The sequence below is a fragment of the Sturnira hondurensis genome, unplaced genomic scaffold, assembly GCF_014824575.4.
Source record: "Sturnira hondurensis isolate 20B ecotype Veracruz unplaced genomic scaffold, ASM1482457v3 Scaffold0007865, whole genome shotgun sequence".
Taxonomy (NCBI): Eukaryota; Metazoa; Chordata; class Mammalia; order Chiroptera; family Phyllostomidae; genus Sturnira; species Sturnira hondurensis.
Window position 1 is genome coordinate 14288860 of NW_028080496.1, and position 27283 is coordinate 14316142.

At 47.7% G+C, this 27283-nt stretch overlaps 1 protein-coding gene across 1 annotated transcript in view; it reads left to right on the forward strand.

The window, feature by feature from the left end:
• GABRG3 (gamma-aminobutyric acid type A receptor subunit gamma3) overlaps positions 1-22839 on the forward strand; it is a 152778-nt gene extending 129939 nt beyond the window's left edge. The window contains exons 4-7 of the mRNA XM_037053811.1: positions 7459-7611; positions 10921-11117; positions 11572-11631; positions 21303-22839. Of these exons, the coding sequence (XP_036909706.1) occupies positions 7459-7611; positions 10921-11117; positions 11572-11631; positions 21303-21584 (692 nt within the window). The 3' untranslated portion in view covers positions 21585-22839. The remainder of the gene's footprint in view (positions 1-7458; positions 7612-10920; positions 11118-11571; positions 11632-21302) is intronic.
• The last annotated feature ends 4444 nt before the right edge of the window (positions 22840-27283 follow it).

Sequence of the window (27283 nt, forward strand, 5' to 3'; positions counted from 1 at the left end):
TTTTTCCCCCTTTTTATTGAATTTATTGGGGTGGCACTGGTTAACAAAATCATACAGGTTTCAGCTGCCCAATGCCATAACACCTCATTAGTACGCTGGACTGTGTGTTCACCTCCCCCCGGTCAGGTCTCCTTCCACCACCGTCTGTCCCTCCTTTACCCTCTTCAACCTCCCCCCACCCCTCTCCCCCTGAAATCACCATACTGCTGTCCGTGTCCATGAGTTTTCTTTCTCTTTTTTTCACTTTTTGCTCAATCCCTCCAGGCAGATTATAGACTATTTTGGTAAATGGTTTGCATGCACTTGCAAAATATTTATAGCCCACTGACATTGAGTGGAGTGTTTTCCGTCAATCAACGCAGTTAGGTCAAGTTGGCTGCTACTGTTGTGCAAGCCTCTGCTACCCTCATTTATTTTCTGCCCGCACGTTGGGTCAGTTATTGAGGGAGGGAGGGAGGAAACCTCGGATTGTAAGTGTAACTTTGTTTCTCCTTGCAACTCTGTTAGTTTTTACTTTACATATTTTGGAGCTCTGTTATGAGATGCGTACGTGTTTAGAATGATGAATTCTCTTGTGTCGTTGACCCCTTTCTCATTAGGAAATGAGTTTTCTTATCTCTGGTTGTTTTCTAAGAGGTTTTTTTTACCCTAAATGAGTATTTCCTTTTATCAGATGATTTTTCTACCTTTCCTAAGGGATCAAATAATTTTTCCTGTTAAGTCTGTTAGTCTGTTGAATTGTTTTGACTGATTTCTGATGTGAACCAGCCTTGTGTTCCTGGAATGAACCCTACTTTCTGTGCTGCGTGTCTTACATATTTTGCCAAATTCAATTTTCTCTTGTTTTGTTGATGGCTTTTGTGTCAACATGTATTAGGGATATTATCCTTCATTAGTTTTCTTTTCTTTTCTTATAATACTTTGCTCTTGGTAAGGCAGGCCTCACAGAATGAGCTGGGAAAACTTACTTTTTGTTCTGTTTCCTGGAAAAATTGGAGGACAATTGGTGCTATTTCTTTCTTAGATGCTTGATAGAATTTGGTAGTGAAACTATCTGCAATTAGACTTTTAAGAATGTCTTTGAATAAAACTTAACATTTTAATAGATACAGGTTATCTAGTTCTTCATGAGTGAGTTTTGGTAGTTTGTGTCTTTCATGAAATATGTGCATTTCACCAAAGTTGCAGAATTATTGGCATAGCGTGGCTCATTTAATTCTTTTGTCATTAAGTGGTTTTGTCCCCGTTTTCATCCCTGATGTTGATCATTTGTGTGTTTTTTTCTTTTTTTGACTTAGCCAGCCTGTCTAGGGGTTTTTCTGCAATGGTAGGGTTCCTTCTAAAATGGCCCTTTTTTTCCCTGTACTCTACTTAATCATCTACACCATGAATTTGATTTATTTTCAACACTGTGATTAGGTCATGTTACAGGGCACAGTTGAATTTAAGATATGGAAATTAGGCCCTGGCTGGTGTGGCTCAGTATACTGAGTGCAGGCCTGTGAACCACAGGGTCGCCAGTTCGATTCCTAATCAAGACACATGCCTGGGTTGCAGGCCAGGTCCCCAGTAGGGGGCATGTGAGAGGCAACCACACATTGATGTTTCTCTCCCTCTCTTTTTCCCTTCCTTCCCTGCTCTCTAAAAATAAATGAATAAATAAGTCTTTTTATTTATTTATTTATTTTTAGAGGGGAAAGGAAGGAGAGAGAGAGAAATATCAATGTATGGTTGCCTCTCGTGAGTCCCCCGCTAGGAACTGGACTGCAACCCAGGCATGTGCCCTGACTGGGAATCGAACCGCAATCGTGTGGTTCGCAGGCCTGCGCTCAATCCACTGAGCTACACCAGCCAGGGCCCAATAAGTCTTTTTTTAAAAAGAAGAAATAAAAATACAGAAAAGTACACTCAGAATAACCCTTCTCATTCCATATACAACTAGAGGCTCTCAGCAGGATAAATTTAGGAGATTCCACATAGAAAATTAAAAGATAGAATCTCTATAAAATACTATTAAAATTAATAAGATGTTGAAAGGTAGCTGGATATAAGATCAGTCGCAAAAAATTCTTCTCTGTGTGCCATCAATAAAGAGTTATAAGTTGTAACTTAAATAAATGTAATTTCTATTCAAGTACAGCATTGTTCATAGCCAAGGAAATGTGCATTCATCAAGAGCGAAATCTAACAAAACACCTGCCAGGGTTTTATGGAAGACATTCAATATTTTTTGAAGGATATCAAATTGAAATAAGTAACGCTTTCTGACGGCACATTTTTTTGTCTGCCTTAGAGCTCTGAGGAGCAGCCCCAGCGAGTTAAATAATAAAAGATGCATTGATTTATTCCAATCAAAACACCCAAAGTGTTTGTTGAGGAACGTTTCTAACTGATTGGATAATTCACATGGAAACGCAGAGACTCCAGACTGGCTTACGCGTGGAGGACCCGGGGCCTGGGGACTTCCCTACTAGTAACTGATGCCGTCGTGTGAGAGTCCCATCCTCCTTCCCCAGTGTTACTGAGGTATAACTGACACGGAGCACTGCGGAGGCTTTCGGGGTGCACCGTGGGGGGCTGTACCTGTGTCTGTGGGGAAAGGAGGACCGCGGCAGGGTCAGCAAGCCCCTCTGTCACCTTATGTGAAATGACCACATGTGTCTGTGTGTGTCATGAGGACATGGCAGATCCCTCTCAGCAACTTCCAAATTTATCACAAAGTCTCGTTGACTGTAGGATTTCTTATTCTTACAACCGCAAGTTTATACGCTCTTACCGACATCCTTCCGTTTCTTCCATCTTCCCCACTGCCGCCCCTGGCAACCACCACCCATTTGGGGCCCATTTAAAGAGACCACACAGTATTTGTCTCCATCTGACTTACTTCACTCTGCACCGTGGCCTCCAGGCCCCCCCCCGCGTGGCTGCAGTGGCTGAGTGTGTCCCCTGTACGTAGTCACACGCCCCGGGCTGGACTGTGGTGGCTCTGATATCACTGATTCCTGTTATTCTCTGTAAGAGTCCACTGGAAACCTAGGTCTCTCTGGTTTACAAAGAACCGACCAATGAATATTATTATTATTATTATTATTATTATTATTATTAATTTAATCGTCTCCTGAGGGTGTTTACTGATTTTACAAAGAGAGGAAGAGAGAGAAACAGAGAGAGAAGAATCATGTGAGAGAGAAACAACGATCAGTTGCCTCTCAGACGAGCCCCGACTAGGGGTCAAATGTCCAACCTTCTGGGGTACAGGACGACCCTCCAACTAACTGAGCCACCAGGACAAGGCGGAAAATTGAAACCACTTCCGTGACCTGCATTAGGCCGGCGGTGATGGGGGCAGGAGCTAGGAGCCCCCAGAAGGGGGCCGGCCAGCCTATGAGAAGTGTGCACCTGGACTTGACCCTTCACATCCTGTGGAGCTGACCTGTCCGCGGGGCGAGACTGTCTGCGTGTCTGTGGGTGTGTGGGCAGTGCAAAGGGGAGCAGAGAGCGGGAACGCCATTTTTTTAAATGTTTTTTGCCCTTAACCAAGGACATCAATTTTAGGGAGAGGGGAAGAGAGAGAAACAGGGAGACAGAAACACCAATGTGAGAGAGAAACATCGATCCATTCCCTATTGTACTTACCCCACTGGGCACCGAACCCACAACCTAGGTGTGTGCCTGATCGGGGATTGAACCTGCGACCTTTTGGTTACGGGACCACGCCCCAACCAAGTGAGCCACGCAGCCAGGTCAGGAACAACATTTTGTATTTGGTCTCGAGTCCTAAAAATAACAGCAGTTGTAATCTAGGCAGGGCCTGGCCTGTCTGGAAAACCTCAGCTACATGTTTTCAGGAACAGGGTTGGGCACCTGCCTCCTGAGAGTGTAACCGGGTGCAGCAAAGAGGGGGACCCCAGATAGGGATTTGTAACGGGGTCCAGGAGAGCTTATCGATGATCGGCTCCACACCACAGGGCCACACCTACCGAGAACGCTGGCATCTGTGGCCAATTGTGGGAGGAGCAAGAAGTGAGGCTGCAGAGGAAGACTGGTGCTGGGGTTCAAGCCCAGGCATGGCAGCATTTGGCGTCTTTTCAGGGACCATGCGGCTTGGGCGGAGAGTTGGGACCACTGGGCTTTGGTGGAATGGGGACCACGTGGCTTGGGTGGGAGTCAGACCACTGGCTTTGAGAGTGCTCCCTTTTGCCATGTGGGAGGTGCCGGGAGCCTGAATCGCAGACTTCTACTTCTTTCCTGAGATGTGGCGACCCAGACTGGGCAGAGGGAGAAGGAAGGACTGTGTGCGTTTGTGGGTATCCTAAAGAACTTTAGTCTGCATAACTTCTAAATAAAAAATATTCCTCTCCTTTTCACCAATCTCTGGCATTGAGAGATGTCTTTCCTCTGGCGGCAGGCAAAGCAAACCTAGTATAGGGGAGGAACCCCCAGAGAAAAAAGGGGGGTCTTTTATATCGGTCAGCCCCACCCCTGTCTATTGTGCAACAAGAGGAAAGTCTGCATGAGACTCAGACAAGTAAGAAACAGGAGGCGCGTCTGAACTGGACACCCCACGGTCTGGTCCTTCCCGTTCAGGGCGAGGGCTGGCCGGCTCTGTGGGGGCCGCCCTGCGCGGTCACTGCTGCTGCTCCCGGGGGTCCGGCTCCTGTGGAGGCTGGAAACCGAGAACCAGGGGCTTGTGGTACGCCTTCTTGGGGTACATCCCAGAACCCACCAAGAGCCAGCGACGGCGTCAGGCGCTGGACTGTGGTCCCCACAGCCTGTCTTACTTCCGCCCTGACAGGGGGTCATCGGGCAGACCTCTGAGTTAGGGACAGGGGTTTGCCGGGCACAGGCAGGGCCCCAGAGGGCTTTGCTAGAAGGAATTGCGCATCCACTCTGAAACTGCCCCTGTTCCCTCATTCTGGAACCAGCACTACATCATTCAACCCCTGTGGGTGTCCCCTTGGGACTGCATTTATTACTGCTTTGGTGGTTTACTCTGTTTTGTTTTTTCTGACTACTGTTTGTTTTCTGCTGGGCTCATTATTGAAATTTTATGTAAAAATTAATAGGTTTTGAATATCACACATAATACAATAACAGGAAACGATGTCACTTGGCATTCAAATTACTTAGAAAAATATTTTGTATTCTTTGATGGCTTCAGTTTCATCTGACTTCTTTGTGCTGAAATGCTAGTTTGCTTAAAATTTTCAGTGTTTTGTAGGAAATGGTCTCAAAATTCATGTTTCTGTCAACCACTTTGAACATTTTCGAAACAGAACACCGCATCCTGGAAAAAAAAATCTGATTACTGAAAAGCATAGTTTCCGTGTGAGTTTGACTGACAGTTTCTCTGTCAGTCTTTTTAAGTAAAAAATAGAACTTTCATGGTGATGTTTACATTGAACAAATACTTATTGATTGTGTATCATTAAGCAACAATAATAAACAAGAGAAATATATTCTGTGACTCTACTGGCTAATTGGTTGGAAGACGGCAGTAAGCTGGTGATCACAGGAAGGAGTTGGTCACACTTGTCAGGAGGGGCAGAGAGGACTTCCTGGTGAACAGAGTGGTTACTAAGCTGCAATGCCAAAGTGAGCGGGACACCGGGGGGCCAGGGCCCAGCGAGCATCCTGGGGGGAAGAGGAGGAGAGGGGGCCAAGGATCCCCAGGCTTCTGAGGACCTGGGATGCCCGGGACACAAAGACTAGGAGGCAAGGACCCTTCCTTATACAAGGACAGCGAGATGCTGGTGAAGGAGTAGGAGGAGGGGATATGATGGTGCTTGTGTTTCAGAAAGGTCCTCTTGGGTGGCGGGACACGGAAGGTCAGGACCCGGGCTGGGATGGAGGTGGGGAGAAGGGAGAGGGGTGCAGGAGCTGAGGGGGTTCAGAGTGGGGGTGGGGGGGGAGTGGCATCTAGTGTCCGCGCTGAGGGAGTGAGAGAAGGAGCTGAAGGAGGAGCAGAGGTCGGGGTGCGGGGGGCACAACTCGGGGTGCTCCTGGCGAATCTCTGCACCAGAGGCTGAGTCCCGCAGGCGGAAGGGAGGCGGACCAGTGGGTGGAAGGGTGGGGACACATCTCCCCGGTCACCAGGGCACGCGGCCCCTCCCAGTCCCCAGGGAAGTTGGGGGACTCTCTAGGAATCTCTTGCTCCCAACTTTTGCTCAGCGTGGCTCTGCTTGAGCTGGAGGGAGCAGAGGGTCATAAAGGATTTTTTCTCTTAGTTTTCTGGGTCGGTGCAGCCTAAGTGCTGGAGTCGTAAGATACATACAAAATATTCAATGAAACATAACGCACACGGCCACTAAGCTAAGATTTGTGCTATAAAAATAGAAGCATAAACTAATTACACAAGCTTATGTCTGAATGTTGATGTACAGACTCTGCTGCCACTGACAAAACAAAATGACTACGGATCTGCTTGGGGGTTGTTTGTCTGCTAACCTTGATTTGCTTTGACTTTTTAACTATTCTTCATTGTTGCTCGAGAACAGTTGTCTTTACTTTCCCCCCACCCCTCCCCACCCACCCCAGCCACCCCCACTTCCGACCCTTGATCCCACCCCCCTCTGGCTTTGTCCACGTGTCGTTTATGCATGTTCCTGAAAACCCTTCCACCTTCCCCCCCATCGTGCCCTCCCACCTCCCCTCTGCTGATTTTATTTTGAAATCAGTCTATTTTTTAAATTTTATTTTTGATTTTAGAGAGAGGGAAAAGGTAGGAGAAAGAAAGGGAGAGAAATGTTGATGTGGGAAAGAAACATTGATCAGTTACACATCCCCTGACCAGGATGGAGCCCACAACCTAGGCGTGTGTCCTGACTGGGGATGGAACCCACAACCTTTTGGTTGGCAGGAATACACCCAACCCACTGAGCCACACCAACTGGGACTGTTGCCCTTGATTTTCTTTTATTTTATTTTTGAAATATTTTATTTATTTATTTTTGAAGCAAGGGGAAGGGAGGGAGAAAGAGGAGAGAACCGTCACTGTGTGGTTGCCTCTCATGCGCCCCCTACTGGCAACCTGGCCTGCAACACAGGCATGTGCCCTGACTGGGACTCGAACTTATGACCCTCTGGTTCACAGGCTGGTGCTCAATCCACTGAGCCACACTAGCCAGTGTTACCCTTGATTTTAAACATGCAGTGAATTCAATGACTTAGGCAATGAATTCAGGCAAACATAGCTCATCACACAATGGTCTGTTGTGGAATTTATGTACATATCTATCTCCTCTACCAAGTAATATGTTTGTTTTTGTGTCTTTTACAATGACCAGTAAAAATTAGATTTAACAGAACCAGCATTTTGACCCTTTTCTAAGTTGATATAGTTGAAGTTACACGCTTTTATCCAAGTCAGTCACTTAACAAAAGAAGTTAGGAATTACGTCCCCGAGTTATTTTGTTAACCCAAGAAAGCTGTCTGTACATTGGCCATCTTTCCTGCAGGCGACTATGTTGTCATGACGATCTATTTCGAACTGAGCCGACGAATGGGCTACTTCACCATTCAAACCTACATCCCCTGTATCCTGACCGTGGTTCTGTCCTGGGTGTCGTTTTGGATCAAAAGAGATGCGACGCCAGCGAGAACAACATTAGGTGAGTTTCTCACCTCTTCAGAAGAAAAAAACCTCTCCTCCCATTTTGTGTCATTTTGATACAGAAATACTAATAAGAATGCTTTCAATGCAAGGGAATTCCAGGATAACTGACCCCACGCAAGGGCCATGCTTCGCACTGTTCCCAAGTTAGATTGTTCTTCTTGACAGTAGATTCCACGGGCACCGCTTGCATGAAGTTGGGGTTAGGGAGCCAAGCTAATCGCTGGTGCCCTCTGAGATATGCGCCAAGGATGATGTCACCATCAAGACACCGTCCCCGCCCAGGATCCGCCACACTCAGAGGCCTCGTACGTCAACGTAGAGAAGTAAGCCCAGTATTGGTAAAAGAGCCTCTTAATAAAAGAAGGTCTGCTGGTGCGTAGAAACTTTACCAGCAAACAAGAAAATGGTCCAGTTTTTCCACTGTAATCTGCACACGAAAGCTCAGAGTCTTTTCGTGAATTTTCCTCTGCCTCCCGAAGTCCTCTTAATAAAACATTCCACTTTGGTCATTTTAGAATTATTCACTGTGTTCTATATATTGGTGTTCCCTGATGACAGGAATTTCATCTGACTTTCAATATTTTGATATGTGAAGACAGGGAACATGTAAGACTAAATAGAGAGGTTGTTTACTGCCTGAAAATTTCCTTCAGAAAAGAGGGCTCTGCCTGATTTTAAAAATACTTTTCGAGTCTCTCATATCACATCGTGCTTTTGCTGTGTTTGTTCTTATTCTTTGTTCAACAACAAAGTACTGTTTGAGCGAGATAATTTAGCCTGTACTGTCCTATCCGGATATTGGTTTGACACGCTTACAGGAAAGACGTGATCGACTTGGTGAGTCAGATGGAAAAGGTGTCACATAAATTGAATAGCTGTTCTAGGGGTTCTGAGCTACACATGTCAGCTGTCATAGTGAGTGGGACTTTATCGATCAGCTCTAAAACATTGTCATAAGTAGTTATATTCACACACCTGAGTCTGTGGAAGTCTCATTGAAGAGTAGTTATGGGAGCGTGAGAAAGCAGAGATACCGCAAAACCACAGCGACGGCGTATAACAGATTTACACTCCAGAAGAGTGAAAAATGCCTTTAACACCAGCATATTTAGTCGATACATCAGAAAGGCTAAGTCTAAGAAGAAAGGGGCCCTCTAGACCTTCTTTAAAGAAACTTAAACCAAGCCCTGACCATATCTAGGAGGCCCCCTGCAAATTAACTATCTGTCAGAAGAGAGGATTCAATATACTTAAGAAAAAAACATAATGTAGTCCATACTCTTTATAATGTATCTCCTACAATATTGAGTGTCCAATAAAAATTACTAGCCATTCAAAGAGGTAGGAAAATGTGACCCACATTGAAGAAAAAGTAGAGTCGATGTAAAAAGACATGAGCTTTCAAGCAGCCTTTGTAAAAATGTTTGAGGATGTAAAGAAAAACATAATCGTAATGAATGAACAGATGCACAATGTCAACATAGTCTATGAAAAAGGAAATTCTAGAATGAAATCTATGATAGCTGAATTGAAGAACTGACCAGGCTTAAGTGCAGATGGAAGATGGCAGAATAAAAGGTCATCTCTAATCAAATTCACATAAAATTTATCGAATTTGAAGAAGAGAGCTAAAAGGGTTTAAAAGAATAAACAGAGCCACACTGATCCCTGCAATGATGTGAAGACGTATTACATGGCTATGATTTGGGGTCCAAAGTGAAAGGAGAAAAAGAATGAGGTAAAGAATTCTTTGGGGGAAAAATGAAGTTAAAAATCTCCAAATTTCATGGAAAACACCTGCCTACTGATTCTGTAGACATGACATAGTCACCCCATTTGTTAAAAAGGGGAACTGGATTCTTTTCTTGATTTTTTCATAAACACGTGCCTGCCATTGGTGTAGACTTTGAAAGGGTGTGTAACATTTTTAGAGGAAGCATCGGCACTTTGCCACCGACAATCAGGAGAACCTGGCCTTCTACCTTCCATGTGTGGATTCAAAGGCGGTAATCACTTTACATCACCAGGTGCCAAGAAGGCCCAGAGCAGGGCGAGGGCTCTGAGTTCTGGGTGAGTGTCCTTTACACCTGGCAGGCTGCCCACCTGGGGCTGCGAGCTCCTTCTCCACCTGGTCCCAGGGTGTGTGGGGGCGCACCCTCGGCAGGTACAGGCAGCCAAGCAGCAGGAGCTGTGGTGCTTCAGCCAAGCTGGGAGGAAGCTCCCTCATACGTCACAGCACCTAACCCCAGACAGACATTTCATAGCATTCCCACTGAGCCGTAGGGCGGGTGAGAGTTCAAGTCCATGTGCCTGCGATGCTGGGGTCTGTGTCACCAGCCGGCTGGGCCACCAGCTCTAGCAGGTTCTGGGTCCCAGGAGCCCATCTGGAGGAGAGGCAGCCTTCGCTCGTTTCGTGTGACAGTCACCTGCTCACCTCCCTCTCCTTCGTGCTTAGTAGCCCGCATGCCTTTCTTCACTTGTTTTTCCTTCTCAACTACCCATGACACGCACATCACTTTCCTAAATCTTTCCCACAGTCTCCGATCACATCTTTAGTGTGACCCTCGCATGTGAAATGGTCAAGGTCAGAACAACACTGCATATTATGAGTCCACTGATTACTTGGATGGGTGAACGATGGACACATTCAATGCATGGCATTCATGTAAATGCCTAGAATGTGCCGGGCTCTCTGAGAAGCAAGCAAAGATGAGCAAGATACAGTTTTGCCCTTGCAGGTCAGCCAGCCTGTCGATCTGTTCAGGGAGAGAGACTGCCACGACCTGTGCGAAGTTTACTTTGATCATGGAAACCCATAAACGAGCAAGCAGGGTGCCTGGAAAGTCCAGGGGTGGTGCTGATGTGCACGGGGTCCGCTCTGTGCAGGGCGCTGCAGGTGAAGGCGCCTCAGGGGTGGCAGTTTGCAAATTCCATAGAGAGGGAGAAGTAAGAAGGAAGGTGTAGGTGGTCAGGAGGAAACTGTGAGCCGTGGATCAGAGGCAATGTTATGGCAGGCTGCACACTGTATCTTTGTTTAAAAAAATATTTAAAAGACAAAATGTCAAGCAATTGCAGAATGACTGAAAAAACAGAAAGGTGTCAACTTCATTCGGGGTTTTAACGTTCTTGCAGAGACTGCGATAGAAATTTTATGGAAGCAGGGCTTACGAAATCATAGACATTTAAGGTGTGAAAGCAATGTCACACTCACGCAATGTCAAAGAGAGTTCACGTAACAATGCAGCGTTGGAGGGGAGGGGGTCGGTGGGGCTCCTGTGACCACCTGGCGCCTGTCCCCACGCAGGGATCACCACAGTGCTGACCATGACCACACTCAGCACCATCGCCAGGAACTCCCTGCCACGCGTGTCCTACGTCACAGCGATGGACCTCTTCGTGACCGTGTGCTTCCTGTTCGTGTTCGCCGCCTTGATGGAGTACGCCACCCTCAACTACTACTCCAGCTGTCGGAAACCGACTGCCACTAAAAAGAAAACGTCGGTGAGTGTCTGATTTTTAGGGAAGGTATTGGGGAGGGTAGTTTGAAGTAAATGATGGCCGGAGGGAGGGAGAAAGAGAAGGAGAGAAACATCAATGTGTGGTTCCCTCTCGTGTGCCCCCTACTGGGGACCTGGGCCACAACCCAGGCATGTGCCCTGACTGGGAATCGAACCCATGACCCTTTGATTCCCGGGCCGGCACTCAAGCCACTGAGCCACACCAGCCAGGGCTCCTTAAGGATCTTATACAACATGATATAAACAGCTAACTGGACAACACTTTAAGGACATAGACACGTGTTCAGAAGATAGGAATGCCACCCCCTCTTGAGCTCCACCCACCAGTGACAGGGAGGAATGTCATCAGAGTTAAAAGATTGCTCATACCTGGGGGGATACATGCTTCAGATTTTCATAGCAGCTTTGTAATGATTTTTTTCTGTTTTTTTTTGCAGTTATTACCTCCAGATTCCTCAAGATGGATTCATGAGCGAATAACCCTACAAACCCCCTCCGTATGTATTAGCATTGCAGGTGCAAATGTTTCCGTGAACTCTTACTAAACTGAGACAGAAGGAGCTGTTATTTCTGATGTATGGATGAACAGTACACACCATGCCTTCAAAATGCATTTACTTTTTTAAAATTCCCAATTTAGAACATTTGAAAAATAAAGGGGCAAACTCCCTCATAATCCTTCTACCCAGGGATTCATGCGGAGCATGCGCATTTCTGTTTTGTGTGTCAAAAAGATGTTAGGAACAAGCTTCTGTGTTATATGATTTTTTAACTTCATTTTTCAATTATACTTGAGCTTCAGTATTAACTTAAATTTGTTTTGGGCGTATAGCATAGTGGTTAGACATTTATGTAATTCACAAAGTGTTTCCCCCCCATAAGTCTAGCTGCCACCTGGCCCCACACCTATACACGGTTACTACAGTATTACAGACTGTATTCCATGTGCTGTGCTTTACATTCCCATGACTGTTCTGTAACTGCCAGTCTGTCCTTCTTACTCCCTTCCTCCTTTTCACCCATCCCCCCACCCCCCTTCTAAGCATCAGAGTGTCTTCTGTAACCATGAGTCTGTTTCCATTTTGTTCTTTTTTTTAATAATATACTTTATTGATTGTACCATTACAGTTGTTCTATTCCCCCCCTTCATTCCCCTCCACCCGCACACTCCCTCCCCCACCATTCTCCCCCCTTAGTTTATAACCACGTGTCTCAAGTTCTTTAGATTCTATATTTCCCCCACTATTCTCGCCCTCCCCCCTATCTATTTTCTACCTACTGTCTATGCTATTTTCTGTGCCTTCTCCCCCCTTCTCCCCCTCCCACCGCCCTGTTTCTAACCCTCCATGTGTTCTTCATTTCTATGGTTCCACTCCCGATCGAGCTGTCCTCTTGGTTTGCTTTTGTTTTAGGTGTGGTTGTTAATAACTGTGAGTTTGCTGTCCTTTCACTGTTCATATTTTTCATCTTCTTTTTCTTATATAAGTCCCTTTAGCATTTCATATAATAAGGGCTTGGTGATGATGAACTCCTTGAACTTGACCTTATCTGAGAAGCACTTTATCTGTCCTTCCATTCTAAATGAAAGTTTTGCTGGATAAAGCAATCTTGGCTGTAGGTCTTTGGATTTCATGACTTGGAATACTTCTTTCCAGCCCCTTCTTGCCTGTAAGGTCTCTTTTGAGAAATCCGCTGACAGTCTGATGGGTACTCCTTTGTAGGTGACTGTCCCCTTATCCCTTGCTGCTTCTAGGATTCTCTCCTTCATTTTAGTCTTGGCTAATGTAATTATGATGTGCCTTGGTGTGTTCCTTCTTGGGTCCAACTTCTTTGGGACTCTCTGAGCTTCCTGGATTTCCCGGAAGTCTATTTCCTTTGCCAGACTGGGGAAGTCCTCCTTTATTATTTGTTCAAATACGTTTTCCACTCGTGGCTGTTTCTTTCCCCCTTCCGGTACCCCTATAATCCGGATGTTGGAACGTTTAAAGATGTCTTGGAGGTGCCTAAGCCTCTCCTCATTTTTTTGAATTCTCATTTCTTCCTTCCTTTCTGGTGGGATGTTTTGTTCTTCCTTCTGGTCCATTCCATTGATTTGAGTCCCAGTTTCCTTTCCATCACTATTGGTTTCCTGTGCATCTCCCTTCATTTCAATTAGTTTAGCCTTCATATGTCCCTCTAATTTGTGACTGTGCTCCTCTAATTTATGACTATATTCTACCAGTTCTGTGAGCATCCTGATAAATAGTGTCTTGAATTGTGCTTCTGAGAGGCTGGCAATTTCTCGGTTGCTTAGATTTATTGGCTCTGGGACTTTGAGTTCTTCTTGCACCATCTTTTGGGCTGTTCATGCCTGTTCCGTAACAGGATCAGAGCCCTAAAGTGGTCACTAGAACAGGGCAACTAAGTCGCTGGGTTGTGACGTTGTATGTGGAGGCGGGGTCAAAGAGGGACAATGGCTTCCTGTCTGCCGCCTGCCGCCACGGCCCGGCGCCACAGCCACCACTGTCACCAGGCCCACACATTTTGTTCCACTGCACACAAGTGTGCCACCGCCATCAGCCCTCCACCACTGGGTTCGCCCCCTGGGGCCTGTGTGGTCCGTCTCACTGTGTGCGAATGTGCGACCGAGGTCAGTCCGCCCCGCACCCCGACTGGTTCCGGGCTGCCTGCGCGCCTAGGTCGGGGGATCTGTCCTGCCCGACCAAGCTCTGCTGCTGGCTCCACCTCTCTTATCGTCCCTGTTGAACGGTTCGTAGTTGTTGGACTTCCATATAATTCCGTTTTCTGGTCTTTGGGTGTGTCCTAGTTCTCCAAACCTTTGTTGTGTTCAAACTTGGTTGTGGGAGAAGGCACAGTGTTTCCACCTATGCCTCCATCTTGGCAGAAGTCCCCCATTTTGTTCTTCATTTATTTTGTTTATCAGACTCTACATATGAGTGAAATTCTACGATATTTATTTATCTTTCTCGGGCTGTCTTATTTCACTTAGCATAACACCCTCTAGGTCTACCCATGCTGTCCCAAATGGTAAGATTGCATTCTTTTATGACTGAGTAATAATTTACTGTGTTAACAGTATTTTCTAGGGTCAGGTCATATATTCAGATGGAGAAACATACAGTCCTGGCTGGGTGCTGGGCTGATTCACACGCATTCACTTCTGTCCATATTCTTATCACTGTGGCTTTGTGCACACCTGGGACTGTCTCCTTAGTATAAATCCCTAGCAGCAGAAGGACCAGGCCAAAGTGTTTGCACAGCCTCTGCCACATCGTATGTCAGCAGCTCTGTTCACAGAATTTGCCTGCCTTAGTTTGAAGCCAAGCAGAGAAACGCCCCTGTGTACTGTTCCTACTGGCTTGTCTTTGCTTGTTGATAAAGTTTAATGTTTTTTCTTACTTATTTTTTATTTCCATTTCTAGTTTCATGACTTGCTTTTTATGTCTTTTAACTTTTGTAAGTTTTTACATAATTTCATACTTTTTTATGTCATTTGACTTTTCTAGAGTAGCAATCTGCCACTTCTTCATGCTATATACAGGATCCGGCACAAATAATGTGTCCCACCCCCCTTTTAAAGATTTTATTTATTTATTTTTAGAGAGAGGGGAAGGGAGAGAGTAAGAGAGGGAGAGAAACATCCATGTGTGGTTGCCTCTCATGCTCCCTCTGCTGGGAACCTGGCCCGCAACCCAAGCATGTGCCCTGACTGGGAATCGAACTGGTAACCCTCTGGTTTGCAGGCCAGCACTCAATCCACTAAGCTATACCAGCCAGGGCATAACATCCCTTTTTTATTACAAAATCTTTTATTACAAAATCATTCTGTCATGCATGTCATTCTGTCACATAACAATATCACACTCAAGCCTACACCATAGGACATTTTAGGTAACCTGTTCAAATTTATACTATAAATTGTTACACTCATATTATTACCCTGCCAACTACACTTATGCACGTGCTCTTGCCTGACCCTGTATTGTGTACATTGTATTTGTATGACATGAAAATGGATATAGTCACATATAGAATATATTAGGGACTGTAGTCTGTTTTTGTTCAGTTTGTACCTCAGCTTTCCTTGGCAACGTTGTCACCGTCATTTTGTGTGCCTTTTCCCATGCGCATTTTCTGAAGTCTCCTGTGGTCCGATCCATCGGCCTCTCCTTCTGGGGTCTCTGCCCCCTGTGTCCCCTCGCCTTCCTCTGAGGCTGACCCTGTGTCATAAACTATTTCATGCATCAACTCACTTTATCTTCCAACAACCCCTTCTACAGATGAGGAAACGGATGTAGGAAGAAATGAAGCCCTGTGAATAATGACCAAGATTTGTCTATTTAAAAAAAAATTACATTTAGTTATTCATGCCTCTGAATTTTCAGTTTATGGCTTGAGGTAAGAATCTATTAAAAATCTGAGAAACATGCTTTTAAACGGTGAGGCGAATACCCCTTTCATCATACCACAATTTTTATATCTGATCCCTTCCACATATGGTAAAGCAAAATTAATTTTATACTATAAGAGAGAATAAAAAGCACATATATGATCAAAGGGGGCTATGGACCAGGAGACAGCGGGGGTCACAGCCTAAGCTGGTCCTGCTGAGGCAAGACCAGGCTGCTTTTCACAGAGAAAAGTCCCACCCAGCTTCCCAGTGCAGTCCGCCGCATGCAAATGAGGTTTCCAAATTCCTTCGGTCCTGATTGGTCGGCATTAGATGTCCCACGTGTGTCAGTCACTATGCAGCAGTTCTGATTGGATGGGGCCAGTCTTGGGCATTGGTCTAAACAGGAAACCGGGGGCGTGCTCCTAACAGTTGACTCAGACGGTGGAGTCAAGTAGGAAGCCAGAAGCTCAGCCTGAGGTTCTTGCTGGTGCACAGCGTGCGTGAGGAGTCCGCCAGCAAATGGCCACCAGAGTCCTTACGTATAAAATCTGGACCCCCTGGTTGGCCATAGGGAGTCTGTCTCAGCAGGTGAATTTCTTGTCAGAGCCCGTGGTCTCACTGCCCAATTACATGAATGCTTCATGCCTATGGGAAGGAAAAAACTTTGCTCTACTCCTCCGTGTCCTTTCCACTGGTCTAAAAATTAGATCCAAATGAGATGGATGAACAAGAGAAATATTTAATTACATATGTATGTGCAGGAGAGGTTCAGGGACAGGAAGCGAAAATGAGGAATAAACAACATTCTGAGCTAAGGATGATGTAAAGCACCTTGGGGTGTCAAAGGGTCCCCAAGGACCATAAGAAGGGCAGGTGTGCAGTAATTAGCAGCTGCCTTGCCCTGTGGATAAGCGAAAAGAAATTCTCTCTCAAACTCTCTTACTAAGGGCAACATCCCTAATTCAGATTCTTCTAGAACAGCAACTTGAAACCAGTGTGTTGCAAGAATTTTTTTTTAATCCTCACTTGTGCATAGTTTTACTGATTTTAGAGGGACAGAAAGGGAGAAAGAGAGAAACATTGGTTGGCTGCCTCCCAGGCACGCTCTGAGCAGGAATCAAACCCACAACCTCTGACCAGGAATCAAACCCACAACGATCCAACCAGTTGCATCACCCTGCCAGGGCTACTGCATGAGTTTTTAAAACATGCGATACCTGACTATTTAGTCAGGGGCACTGACCTCTTTTCCCTTAGACTGTCAAATTTAAAAAAATGACAACAGTCAAAAGAACCACAGACCCTGCCATGTGAATGAATCAAAATTTTACCTCTTGTTTTTGTCAGACTGGCAACAAATATTTAAAAATTTTTGGTATGCTGTGGAATTTTAGTAATTAGTACATGCATACCATGAGGTGAAAAATATTGAGAATCTCTGTTCTAGGTAGTTAAGGGAATAGGGGGAGGAAATTTCTCTTGAGTCTGCAGGGTTTTGGATGCCTTTCACTCAAAATAATCCCTGGCTGGTGTAGCTCAGTGGATTGAGCGCGGGCCTGTGAACCAAAGGATCGCGATTCGATTCCCAGTCAGGGCACATGCCTGGGTTGCAGGCCAGGTCCCGACGGGGGACCCACAAGAGGCAACTGTACACTGATATTTCTCTCCCTCGCACCTTCCCTTCCCCTCTAAAGATAAATAAATAAAATCTTAAAATAAATAAATGAATAGTCCTGATACAAGAGAGGCACATTTTGGGGTGAATTGCTCTGAACCCCCAACTGCCCACCCAGACACCGTGGGTGGTTTTCTCATGGCTAGTCAGTCACTCATGTTTGGGGCATTTCAACCTGCCCCAAAGGAGACTGCCTGATGATGCATTCTCTGCAGGTGCGTATCAGCATGGTTCTGACTTTCCAGCCCTGTGCAGCAAACCTCTAGATGCTGCAAACAGCAAGGGCTTCCTGTGGGGAACCACAGCCCCGAACTAATGGGGAGGGGTGGGAGTGGGCGGGGCAAGTCAGGTGGAGGAGCCCGGTTCCCAGAGGGGACATCACCCCACCCACCTGGGGCTGGCAGGGGAGGAGGAAATAGTGACACCTTTGGTGTAGAAACGACACCTCGGAAAGAATCCCTTAACAAAGAAGAAAATGAACTCCCTCCCCGCCGCTGCCCCAACCAGAATTTCACCAGAAGGAAGAAAGAAACATCCACTCAGAAAAAACATCCAATGAGAATGAAGAAACAAGAATTCAAAAAAATGAGGAGAGGCTTAGGAACCTTCAGGACATCTTTAAACGTTCCAACATCCGAATTATAGGGGTTTCTCAAAGAGAAGAGGAAGAGCAACAATTGGAAAAGTTATTTGAACAAATAACAAAAGTTATTTTTCCTTTCCCCAGTCTGGCAAAGGAAATAGACTTCCAGGAAGTCCAGGAAGCTCAGAGAGTCCTAAAGAAGGTGGACCCAAAGAGGAACACACACCAAGGCACATCATAATTACATCACCCAAGATTAAAATTAAGGATGGAATCCTAAAAACAGCAAGAAATGAGGAGTTCCCATCAGACTGTCAGCGGATTTCTCAAAAGAGACCTTACAGGCAAGAAGGGGCTGGAAAGAAGTATTCCAAGTCATGAAATCCAAAGACCTACAGCCAAGATTCCTTTACCCAGCAAAGCTTTCATTTAGAATGGAAGGACAGATAAAGTGCTTCTCAGATAAGGTCAAGTTCAAGCAATTCATCATCACCAAGCCCTTATTATATGAAATGTTAAAGGGACTTATCTAAGAAAAAGAAGATAAAAAATATGAACAGTGAAAGGACAGCAAACTCATGGTTATTAACAACCACACCTAAAACAAAAGCAAACCAAGAGGACAGCTCGATCAGGAGTGGAACGATAGAAATGAAGATCACATGGAGGGTTAGCAACAGGGGAGTGGGAGGAGGAGAGGGGGAGAAGGTACAGAGAATAAGTAGCATAGATGGTAGGTAGAAAATAGACAGGGGGAGGGCAAGAATAGTAGGGGAAATATAGAATCTAATGAACTTGAGACACGTGGTCATAATCTAAAGGGGGGGAAGAGGGGAGGGGGTGTGCAGGGTGGACGGGAGTGAAGGGGTAAAATGGGACAATGGTAAGAGCATAATCAATAAAGTATATTTTTTAAAAAAGAATTTCACTTTGAAGAAAGGCAGTGGCAGGCCTTGAAGAAAGTACACAGAAAAACGTTCACAGAGAGAAAGGCGAAGAGACACAAAACCTTCCACGAGAGTCCCCACTGCGGCAGCCAAAGAAAAGGGGCCTTTAAACAGCTGTTGGTAATTGTCAGCGTCTTCAACTGGGAAGATGCACAGGCCTCAGCCGGTTGCCCGCCCGCCGCTCTCACCTACCAGCAAAAGCAGAAGCCACGGCCTCTGAGCTCAGGGACAGGCCCCAGAGACAGGCCCCGCTGACCGTCACACCTGCGCTTTGGGGCAGGTTGTTCAGACTCATCCGGGCCTTGGTTGCCCAGCCCTTGCACCCAGGAAGTGCAGCAGGTGCCCAGGGGTCGTGCAGGCACAGCTGAAGGGGTCGGGGGTCCAGCGGGTGCAGGGGGCCTGGAAAGCTCTCAGTCACGACCAACTGCTCTGTGCTAGGGGCCGGGTCTGACATCGCCATGACAGTGGCAAGGAAGGCACATAAGGAAGGGCTTGAGCAATTGGGCTGTGGCCGTGCAGGGCTCTCAACATTCCAAGTTTCATTTCAATTTTGTTAAGCAGAATTAGCTTCATTTCAACACACAAGCTGTAAATGGAGCGCTCTCCACGGCCCAAGCAGGTGTCCACGTGAAGAAAGGGGTGGCGATCTGGCCAACACCGTCCAACACGCAGGCAGTTGTCCCTCCACAAAGGCGGTGTCGCAGCGGCCACTGATCAGTGCCCTGCAGGCCCCTCCTATGCTCCGGCTCAGGGACGGGACTCAGCTGTTCCAGCAAACCCCAGACTTTACCGCCATGCAGGTTTAGGGACCACGAACCTGGAGACGTGTCTACCTTCAAACCCGAGGGGCAGCAAGGCAGCGAGGTGGCTGTCAGCGTGTGCGAAGTCCTGTCCTCGTGCAGATGCACCTGGCCACAAGGATGCCCTGAATACTACCAGCGGGAGCACCGAGTCCCTGCACCTCCACCTGCGTGTCTCTGGTGCAACTCCATGTCACTGCGGGCACACTCAGTCTGACTAACAGCCACAGGCAGAGGGGGCCAAGTTTCCTTAGAACAATAGATTTTGGTAAAAACACAAGAGGAACTCTTGGTGCCTTGTCATGAATCCCACAAGGCCTCTGTCCCAGAGTGTGGCAAAAATGTCTGGCCAGCAGCCTAGACCTGAGCTTGTGTCCACCTCTCCCAGGCCTTCGTGCCTACCATTTCCACGGGCACAACTCCAGCCTCGGCTGAGCCAGCGCAGACGGAACAAAAGCAGATGGGCGACTAGGAGTTTTAGTTCTCTGACACGGCGCAGTGGAGTTGAGAAAGGTGTCCTGCTGGCAGACTGCGTGTCAGCAGGCAATTCACAGGTGTTCGGGGGACCGCAACATTGGCAGAAGAAGTAACAGGTGCCTTTGGAGCCACTCCCCAAGGTCAAGGTGAAGAATGAGGCCTCTCAGTTGTGAGTTAGCACACGTCAGCCGCCCTGCCCCCCCCACCCTTGTCTGGCCCACATTTACTTCCCACACCAGGAGGAGAGTTAGGAAAATGAAGTAAAACATCCCCACCAGACAGATTTGGGGCAAGCCCAGCCACCATGCGCTGAAAGCTCATTTTCTACCAGAATCACATGGAACCAGAAGATGCTGTCATCAGTGTCCCTATACACTTTATTTTTTACCACTTACTAAGTGAGGTGGGGGGTGGCAGTTTTTGTCTGCACAATTCAAGGCGCAAGGGCTTCCAGACGGCCCCTGATTTCCCGTGGTTTGATTTAGGGTTTCGTGACTTCAGCGTGGTGAAAAGTGGTCCGCGTTCAGCAGGAACGGCCGGGCTGCACTGCACCCAGCCATTGAACAAGTCCGAACACCTGCCGGGTTGGCAGCAGGTGTGTTCAGTGTGCACCTGACTCATGACACTGTCGATGGGTGTGCCAGGACGTAACCCCACTGTGAGCGGAGCATCCATTTGCATAATATGATGTGTTTACCCCAAACCAATGGAAAAGCAGGCAGAACAGGGACTTGCAAAGGACAGCAGCCCTTTGAAAGCATGCCGCACCTGGGAACCTGAAGAACAGAACAAACCAAGGAGCAAAATAGAACCAGAGGCAGGGAAACGGGGAACAGACTGTCAGGGGCCAGAGGGGAGAGGGGGAGGGGGAGAAGGAGGGGAAGGGTCTAGTTAACCAACAGGTATGAATGACCCATGGACTTGGACAAGGGGGTGGGGACTGACTGTGGGGAGCAGGGGTGGAGGGCAGCGGGGAGCAGTGCGGGAGGAAACCTGGGGCAACTGTAACAGAACAACAACAAAAAATATATATATACTCCGCCTCCCACACCTATAATCCAAGAACTGTAAGTTTTGAATACTGCACTGTGTACTTCTTGCATTAGATTTGCACAGATTAAATCCTCTAAGACTGAAGTCTCCGGAGTTGGGGCGGGTGGGGAGGGGTGCAGGGGGCGGAGCCAGGGCACCGTGTGCAGTAGACAGAGGTCACCCGTGCCCGTTGTTCGCTGCCTCTGGGCCTGTTCTTAGCGTGTTTCATGGTGACTTTTGTGTCGCTCTCCTTGCCTGCAGAACTACTCGCTCCTCGACATGAGGCCACCGCCGGCCACGATGATCACGTTCAACAACTCCCTGTACTGGCAGGAGTTCGAAGACACCTGCGTGTACGAGTGTCTGGACGGCAAGGACTGCCAGAGCTTCTTCTGCTGCTACGAGGAGTGCAAGTCCGGCTCTTGGAGGAAAGGGCGCATCCACATAGACATCTTGGAGCTGGACAAGTATTCCCGCGTCTTTTTCCCCACGTCCTTCCTGCTCTTCAACCTGGTCTACTGGGTCGGGTACCTGTACCTCTGAACGCTGCAGGTGGGGAGGGCGGCGCGCGCTGGGTCCCCCAGGCGCCCCCCGCCCGTGCTCGGCCACCTGCCCCAGGCCAGCGGGGACCCAGCGGGGTACCACAAGGACTCTGCTCGGTTTGTCTGAAGTTCCGCCTTCCCTCTGAGCAGTGTGAGAGAACGTGCCAAATATTTCCATTGTGTATTTCACACTCACACACACACACACGCACGCACGCACGTGTGCGCACACTCACACAGGCTGCGTTTCCACCCCTTCCTGAATCTGTAGCTTGGTGACATTCACGAATGGTCTCTCGGTATTGGAAGCAGCTGCTGATTACTCTTGCAAAGAAATCTGTCACCAGGCGAGCAAATCTGGGGCCCTGACCTTCCGGAGCTTTCATTGGCCACTCTGGGCGGCCCCGTGCACGCACGGGTGAGAGGCACTGCTGCTTGAGACGCGCTCACACCGACCTGAGCCCCGTGCTCCCAGGCAGCCCGAGTTCAAATGTGAACAGCAATGAGTTTGGAGCCCGGCTCCTCTCTTGGTGGCCTGTTTCGTTGTGACACCCTCATCGTTAGCTCACCTTCCTTCACCTAATAACCTCACCTGGGTTGGGGAAGGGAGTACGCGCATCACCGCTAAGTTTCCAGTTGAGGAAAAAATATGATTTTCAGATGTTTTTGTGTTGCTACGGTGTTGATTCTCTCCAGACGTCAGAAGGTCATTGCTTTATCCCAAACTACCGAGAATTGGCCATATCTGAGCCTTCGGGTGGTGGACAGGTTGGGCTGGAGGTCAGCGTTTTGCCCTCGGAGGCGTGTCTGGACACCCCAAGGTCCCCACCGGAGCGTGCAGCCCACAGCTGATGGTCCGTCACAGGTCTGGCGATTATCTTCATCTTTGAAGGAACGCATACACCGTTCACAAGCCTTTGTCTCAAAAACGTTTTCCAGAGTATGAAAGAAATGGAGATGCGATTTTTAAAAAAAGTAGTGCGTATTAACTCTCAAGTCACTCTCAAATCACTTTAGACGCAAAAAAAAAAGATAACGGCTGTCATCACTGGTATATTTTGATGAACAACAACAGAAAAAGCTTTTATACTTTGAAATATGGAAACATAGCAAAATCCCAAAGAAAACATTCCCTGGAGTTATTACTTTTTTGATATTTTTATAACACAAAATTAACTTGCTTCGTGATGTTAGTTCCTTGTTACCAGAGGACATCACCACGTATGTATTTCCCAAAACACTTTGGAAGTTTCCCACCACTGGTAGCAAAAAAAAAGAGAAAAAAGCGCTACCAGCTCCTTAATAACACTTAGTCATCACTAAAATTTCCATATGAAAATTTTGGTACAGAATCTTTATGCTTCTCACACAGAAAAATGGAATTAATCTTATTGGAAACCATAGAATTTTATTGTAATTATCTGTTGGCCATATTGTCATTTCTCCGAAAAAGGGGTAAAACATGATGCAGAGAGGATTATACAGAAGCGCCGGTTTCACAGGATTTATTGGGTGCCAACCAGACACGGAAGGGGCTGGGAGTGGAAGCGGCCGGGAGCGTTGGAATGAGCGAGGCTGTTTCTTTTCATGAAGGTCACTGTGAATCACGTGAGTGTGAACTTCCGGACGTGCGGTCACCCGGCTCCCGCGGTCGGATCTGTAGCGTGGGAGAGTGCAGCCCGTGGGGCCCCCATCCCCGCCTTCTGGCCTGAAGGCTGCCACACAGCCCACGCGCCACTTGGCCCCTACTTAGCAAACGCAATTTAAAACCTAAAATGATAAATATTTGCAGGGAAACAGGTTGAATCTATTGGCCTCACTGAAATTTCTGCTGTGTTTGGAGTTTCACCGATGTTGTACAGACCACCCCCCTGCCCTCGGTGGCTGGGGGGGGGGGGTGCTGGCACTCGTCTGCAGGACCCCCAGAGCCCTGAGCCCCCAGGGCACGTAGCCCATGGTCGGCCCGCTTCAAACACGACGTCCAATTTCATGAATTTACCATTTCTCACAATAGGAAGGATTTCAGCCCATTGCATTTTAAAAGAAGTTCTGAAGGGAACTGAATTTTCTAGTGAAATTCTTCTTGGAAGGGAAGTAGCCTAAAAGCATTTTTGTGGCATAGGTTTGGCCTAATTTTATCTTTAACAAATTTTTATTGATGTCTCTCCTTTCCAAGCCACACAACACCTGGGCGTTGGTGGCTATGCTCATGAAATTACGCGCGCAGGACGTCTGCGCCAATAACCACTGCCCTCCCCCCGCCCCCCCCCCCACCGGCCTGAGCGGGTCTGCTGCTCCAAACTCCCCAGTCACGGTTCCTTTCCCACGCAGGGGGACTCTCGGTCCCGACAGACTCCAACAGACGTGCGCTCGTGGAGCGCTAGTTAGATTCCTGCACACGCAGCAATTTGCACGCTGGTCTGACTAAAAAGAACGGGGCCCACCCGCGGGGCGCACACCTCGCCTGCCCCTGCGCAGGCTGCCCCTTCTAGTCCAAGTTCTTCTCGGTCTGGGTCCCGACTCCCGGGATGGGCTTCTCAGGGCGCCGCCCAGCAGAGGCCGCGCACGGTGCGGGGCGGGTGCAGGGGAGGCTGAGGCTGTGCGTGTTCGTTCCAGCGAGCGTGAGTCTGCCTTCTGGAGGCCCGCACAGGAAGGCCGGGGCGGGGAGTGGGAAGTGAGTCACACTCACGGAAAGGCTGTCCTTCCCCGTAAGCTTGGCCAGCAGGGTACGCACGGGCGCAAGGCGGCGTGAGGCTGTTCCACGCAGATCCCACACCCTTCCCGGGCCCTCCCCCGGCTTGCTGTGCGGGGAGAGTCCGGGAACGTTTGTGGAGGCGGCTTGGGGAAGCGGCCCTGTGCCCTGCACTACCGCGTCCCTCACCGTCAGAACGACTAAACCAGGGAGGCGGCGGCTCCTCATACTCAGAGCTGGGACTGACCCCCTTTGAAGCTGTATCGGGCTGAGCGGGAGACAGAATAGGCATTTCACATTCACGGAACTGGGGCAAAGGCCTGCTCAGGGCCTAGAAAGTCTCCGTTTCTACCAGATTTCAACACCGCTGAGCAGAACACTCTCAGATACTGGACGGAGAGGGCGACACTAGCCTGACTTACTCTGCACCCAGCCAGCACTGCCCCCGATGAACACGACAGATGCCTTAAAAGAACACGCGAAACTCCAATCTTACCCATCTCGCAGACTCCCCGTGTCCCGTGAACACCCATCTCTCCCACTGGGGTTCCTCTCTCCTCTCTGAGCGGGTGGGGACGGGATTTCATTTGTTCACACGCAAACCATCTGGTCCCCTCGTGGATACCAGCCCCACAGAGAACACATTAGTTGGGGTCCTCTCATTCAGGAAATGTTTGTGCTCCGTGGTGAGGCATTTTCAGGCTCCATGTAAGACACGGGGGGACAATCTTTAGGTCAGTGGCATTGTGCTTGTCCCAGGGTGTGGGTGTTTCCCATTGCCCCTTGTCACTAAGTCCCTTTGTCCAAACTCGGCTCGCCGCGGTTAAAGCATTTGGTCACGTTTTTGGCTGCTCTGCACAATCCCCACCCCAGCAGCCAGGGGAGGCCACCGAAAATGCCACTGTGCATTGGAACACCTGCCACTAGCAAGCACCGGGACACTCCTTACCTAAAGGGCTAGGAAACAGGACAGACCTCTTCTCCCTTCGCCGTTTTTCTCTCAGCGGCCAGTAACTGAGAACGTTCTGTGATTTCCTTTGCGGACTCAAAGAATGACATCAGAGCCTCGCGCTCAGGATGAAAAGCACTTTCAGCCCCGTCCGCAGGCTTGCCATTGTCTGAGTGACCTTCCCGAGAGTTTATAAACCACACACACGTGAAATTCCATGCTCAATTTCCAATCAGGTGTAACTACCATTTTAAAAGCATTCAGAAAGGTGTCTAGAAATATGGGGAGGAAGAACCAGATCATGAATGGGAATGCGAATGTGAAATTCACCTCGTGATTGTGAAATTTACGATTTCCTGCCGAGCCCACTGCGCAGGGCCCCAAACTGAGGAAGGAGGTGACCTACCCACGTTTCTCTTCTCGAATTTGCCTGTGAGAAACGTTCAGATTCCCACAGGTTCTAGCAATACCTTTGTGTGGTGTAATCACTTCCAAAGAACCAGGAAAATCACAATTCAGGCAAAATGACAGATCCCTTTTGTGTCTTTATTGGCTTCACTTTTCTGATAAAAATTGATTTCTATCATTATGGTGGAAAAACAGTCTTATCCTTCAAACTGTTGAAATAACAGGACACTCTAACAACTCAGCCATTCATATTTCTGGGAGATTAAAACATGGCTTTTCAAAATGCCTGGTAGTTTTAAACACTAGAAACCAGGCCATTTCCACTTTTAAATTTTCCACTTTTAAAATCTCTGCTGATGATGAGTTAACGATTCCAAGGCATAAGCCTGCCCTGGTTTTATTAAGATCAAAAGAGAGAATGTTTTCTCTTTTTTTTTTCAAAATTTCCTCTAATTAACTGAGGCTTTGGTTGTTTTTTTAAATATTTTATTTATTTATTGTTAAAGAGATGAGAAAGAGGGAGAGAGAAAAAAAGAAACATTGATGTGCAAGAACTACATTGATAGGTTGCTTCTACCACGCCCCGACCTGGGGACCCGGCCACAACCCAGGCATGTGCCCTGACTGGGAATCGAACCAGTGACCCTTTGGTTCTCAGGCTGGCGCTCAATCCACTGAGCCACACCAGCCAAGGCGAGGCTTTGATTTTTAATGTTGTCAGTAAAACCTCTTAAATCTCTCACTACACTGTTCACATAAAAAAAAATTTAGACCATGTTCAATCAGTGTTTAAAAAACTGAATTGAACAGTCACTAACAAGTCTTCAATGCTTTGCAGTAACCAGGAGGGTCTTTCCCACCATCTTATACAGGAACATGAGCTAGAAAATAATCAGAAGATAAAATACATGAGCACACACGCTTGTTCACAACACACACGTGCACACACAGGCACAAAGCCAGCACCGAATACCGAGCTTGGGTAACGAGGGGTGGATAACCGCCTCCCCTCACCACTTCTCTGTCCCATGGGCAAGGAGAGCTTCCCAACCCCTCGTCTGGCCCCACGGTGTGAGGGAAGGGGGCCCCCTGTCTCTCCTGAACCGTGCCCCCTGGACAGGTGGGAAAGAATCGTCTGGATTGATTATCGACAATGAAATCTCCCCAGCTGAGAAGGTGGCTGCTGTGTTTCCCTCTTTTCTGGTTATTTGGGGTTCCTTCTTCGTTTTTCTCTCCTAATCACCTTTTCCCAAAAGGGTTAGAGCTCCTGTTTTCCATTAAAAAGTAGAGTCCCTGACTCACGGTCAGACCAATTCACAGAACAGGTGGGAAGTGCTTTGATTTGGGTAGCATTTATTACAACAGGTTTTTATCCTGTACTGGTTTTTTTTAAGATTTTATTTATTTATTTCTAGAACAGAGGGAGAAAGGGAGCGAAAAATCAACATGTGGTTGTGTCTCACACGCCCGCTACTAGGGACCTGGGCTGCAACCCAGACATGTGCCCTGACTGGGAATCGAACTGGCAACCCTTTGGTTTGCAGCCCGTGCTCAATCCACTGAGCCACATCAGCCAGGGCTCCTGTACTGATTATAACAGAAAGGTTTGGGGGCCAGTTTTGTCAATGACAGAAGCCCCCAATGCACAGAG